We start from the raw sequence: 3,889 nt of genomic DNA on the forward strand, positions 1-3,889 counted from the left end.
AGTTGGAATTTTTTTCGTATTTGTCAATAACTCATATAAAAGTGAATTAGGTGTAGCTTTATCAAAATTTATAATTCTTGAGTTCTTCATACTTAAATTTAAAAAAGAAAGTACATTTTTACTGTACATATGTCCCACCCGTGACGGTGGAATACCTCTATTAGATCAATTGAGCCTTTTTTGTTCTATTTTATAACTGCCCCTTTTTAATCGCCTCAACATATTTTCATCCGTAAGTGCTGTGTTCTTCGGATAACTTTCACTGGTAATGGAAAACCGCTAAAAGATCTTTCTTTCTTTTAGAAATTTTAAAAGAAGGCAATGGTTCGTCGATATTTCTTATTTTTTAATTTTTTAATTGTGAAAACAGTGGTAGTTCGGATATCAAATTTTCTGGCCACACATAGCAAGGTTTATAAAACAGAAAAACAACACAATTCGAGACATACCCTAAATAACTTGACTTTCAGACTGTAAATATCTTTGTGTGGATTTCGAGTTATTGAGGCATAAAGTATGTATGCATTTAATTTTTTAAATTCTATGGCTACTATGTTTGGTTCGAGTTGCGGAAGTTTGACTGTACGTGGAAATTTTTCGCTCTCTTATTCACATGCAAAAACCACTTAACATAACTTTCTGTGGGTTCGTCTGTATTTAAGATGCAATGAAAACTGTAATGGAAAATAAATCCGCTGATAGATACTAAATATTGTTTTTCTTTTTCCAACTTAACTATGTATTAGTACGAATATGAGAGTAAAAATAAAACTCGATGATTAGAAATAAAAATACGACAAAAGCAAAAAATTCTAGTTCTCAGTAAACGCCATTTATATGTGGAGCAGGAACATTATTGTCCTGCGTTTCAATTCGTCGTCTTGCATTGGATGATGATGACATTGTGGTTGAAATGGCGGGAACAGTAACTTTTTCCGCTTCTATGCGTCCAGAGAGAAAGGTAGCCAAACGTTCCTAAAAAAGAAAGCGAAATGAAAATATGTATATTAAAAATTCTATCTCGCCTTGGGTAACTACATAAGTGGTACGAGTATTACCAAGTAGGTATTACTGATGGTTTGAAGACTGCTATAGAATGCCAGGGCACGTTTAATTAGAGATTCAGCTTCTTCTTTGGACATATTCTTAACCTTATCCAATTTTGTAATGCTAATAAGGCGATTATTAAAGTAGATTATGAGATGGACGACTTCAGTGGTAGTGTGAGACATAGTTCTGAAAAGCGAAGGGGATTAAGAACAATTTGTAATAATTGATAAAAATTTAAATAATACAGGTCCACAAAAAAAATCGATGAAAGATTCCTCATGACCAAACCTAGTCTGTTATATGTTTTAGGGGTCGCTGAATACGACTCTGAAGTCCGTCCATCATGTCTGGATTTTTTTCTAACCTCAAAAAACGTTTCGGATTTTACGTGACAGAGAAACAGACTAGGCTTGATCCAAGGAACCTTTCATCGATTTTTTCTTGTGGACCTGTGTAATAGACAAAGATTTAAAATAAAATGTGTGTAAAAGTAAAATAAATACTTTGGTATGTTTGCCGCGATATTTGCGCTAAAATTGACCAAATGTACCAGGCGGCGTGCTGACTCGCGAGTCAAGAGAACAATTAACTGCTCCAAACTAACTGGCCGCGCTTGATTCTCCGGCTCATCTTCGCTGAGATAGTCCCATAGTTCTTTGGATTTTTGTAGCGCCAACTTCGGGTCAGTGGCAATCTGAAAAAAAAAAATTATTCAACTATATGTAAATGCAATTACTTCGAAAAAAAGATTAATCAAGTAAATGACAAAATTAAAAATATGCATTTATTTTAGTAATTTATGTGACAACTGGCATGTCGAGGAGTTTTTCGCAGCTCTGTAGCCAATGCCGACAACTGAGTGGTATCGGGAAAAATAGGGAAGACACGCGTATTTTTAAGAAGAAGAAAGACGTAAAAGCGAAGAGCTTGAAAAGCTGTCAGGCACACATTTTAGTATCGAGAAAGAGTAGATCTATTCGCTGTGCGAACAGCCAAAAAGCGTTTTCAGAAATTTTACCTCTTTCGAAAGACACTTTACATGCAAGATGTGATTGCCCATGCAACTGCTTTCTTAAATTTCCCTATGTGACAGCTTTTTCGAAATATATTGCATTGCCACGTGTGACAAGCTCTTTAGGCTCTTTTTTATTTTCCTTATTAGATTCGACAACAAGCAATAGGTTTGATCCTTGCTTTGTTGTTAGTTTATAAGGCAATTCTGCCTTAGATAGTTGCAAGACTTTTGTAAAACAGTTGAAAGATTTAAAACAAAGTTCCCTTGCCAAATTTCATATTGAAAAGCTCGATTGGCGGAAAGCACTTGAGCATATTCCAAATTGAGATGTACATAGGTAGTTACACTACTTGCGCTGTAGTTATATTACTCGCGCTGCTACAACAGTCGCAATCGCAGACTGAGCAAAACACGAGAGATGCGATACACGAATCCTCGGACAGCGGAATTTTTTTCGTTATGTTTTAGTAATTTTTTTTTTTCAGTAAGCAGCATCTATTACTTTTTTGAAAAAAAATGTTGTATTTTTTAAATTTATTTTAATTTTTAGAAACTTATTTGATGTATTATTTATTTTTTTTTCCTTTTTAATTTGGTTACTTTAATTTTTTCGATTATATTGTTTTAAAAAGAAAAATACTTGTTAGTTTCATTTAATTTTTAGAAACTTTTTTTATAATTTTTTTTTTCAGGAATTAGTTTGCCCATTTTTTAATTATTTTCTTTTTTAAATATTTTTAATTTCATGTAATTTTTGATTATTTTATTTGTACTTTATTTATTATCTTTTCCTTTTCAATTTAGTTTTCTTTTAATATTTAGTTTTTATTATTTTAAAAAGAATTTTTTTCTATCAGTAAAATTTTTAGAAAACTTATGGCTAAAAGACAAACCGAATAACGCTAAGACCTAAGACATCCTCTTTAGTAGAGCTTTCAATTGGCCTTTCGAAGGACAGAAGAGAGCTTTAAAGATAGTTGCCCGAATTGACAATTATCTTACGAAAACCTTCTTTCGAAAGTCTGTGTTACGTTGAAAAACTGTCACCAGAACTGCCCTTTAGTGCCCAAATAGTTTTGGGTTGTAGTAGTTTTTGCTATTCCGAAAACGATGTTGTTGTAATTTTTATTGACGTTGTTTTTGTATGGCTAGATTTGTTGGGCACAAACCTGATCTACAGTGTTATGGTACCAATTAACGGGTCACAGTTTGTGATAATCTTTACGTTTTGAATACATACATATGAAAACATACGCAAGTAAATTCGATTTGCAATTGGTAATTATACTAACCAACTCTGCCGCATAGATGAGTATGTTAATGGCTTCTCTACTTTGCTTTTTCAAAGCTCGCGCCTCGGCCAGGGTGCGCTGGGTTAAGCGTCGTTTAAGCTTGCGCGAGAATCGCCGACCGTGATGAATTGCTTTTATGGCGCCCTGCTCATTCTCTGCACCAGAAATATTATCATCATCAATGGGAGCTGAAAAGTTCATATAAACAACGCAATATTAATCAATTTCTTAAAAAAAACATATACAATTTTGCAAGTATGTACAGTGACTCAATCAAATGACCACGTGTTGATATATATATATTTTTAATATACGTAATGTTTTTCGAGCTAATTTTTTTTATTATTTTTCAATTAAAATACCGTCCAAGCTTTACCATGCGAGTCAAACTTTATACACAATTTTGGAAAATTCGACAAATTTTTATCAAAATTTAAACTTTTTAATTTGAATCTTTAGAGTATTTTTGGGTATGCAGTTATGTATATAGCCCATACAATTTTTGCCTAATGAAGTACAAGTTTGAAACGGC

General features: G+C 33.0%; 1 protein-coding gene across 2 annotated transcripts in view; it reads right to left on the reverse strand.

The window, feature by feature from the left end:
• Window positions 1-728: 728 nt before the first annotated feature.
• The window catches only part of Lsd-1 (lipid storage droplet-1), an 8,758-nt gene continuing 5,597 nt past the window's right edge, over window positions 729-3,889 (reverse strand). For both annotated transcript variants that reach the window (XM_017625585.1, XM_017625586.1), the window contains exons 4-7: window positions 3,358-3,545; window positions 1,554-1,744; window positions 1,059-1,236; window positions 729-975 (exon numbers count right to left, since the gene is read on the reverse strand). In XM_017625585.1, coding sequence (XP_017481074.1) covers window positions 820-975; window positions 1,059-1,236; window positions 1,554-1,744; window positions 3,358-3,545 — 713 coding nt within the window. In that variant the 3' untranslated portion in view covers window positions 729-819. The remainder of the gene's footprint in view (window positions 976-1,058; window positions 1,237-1,553; window positions 1,745-3,357; window positions 3,546-3,889) is intronic.

The sequence above is a fragment of the Rhagoletis zephyria genome, unplaced genomic scaffold (genome assembly GCF_001687245.7).
Source record: "Rhagoletis zephyria isolate East Lansing unplaced genomic scaffold, Rhagoletis_zephyria_1.1 Rzeph_scaffold_04116, whole genome shotgun sequence".
Taxonomy (NCBI): Eukaryota; Metazoa; Arthropoda; class Insecta; order Diptera; family Tephritidae; genus Rhagoletis; species Rhagoletis zephyria.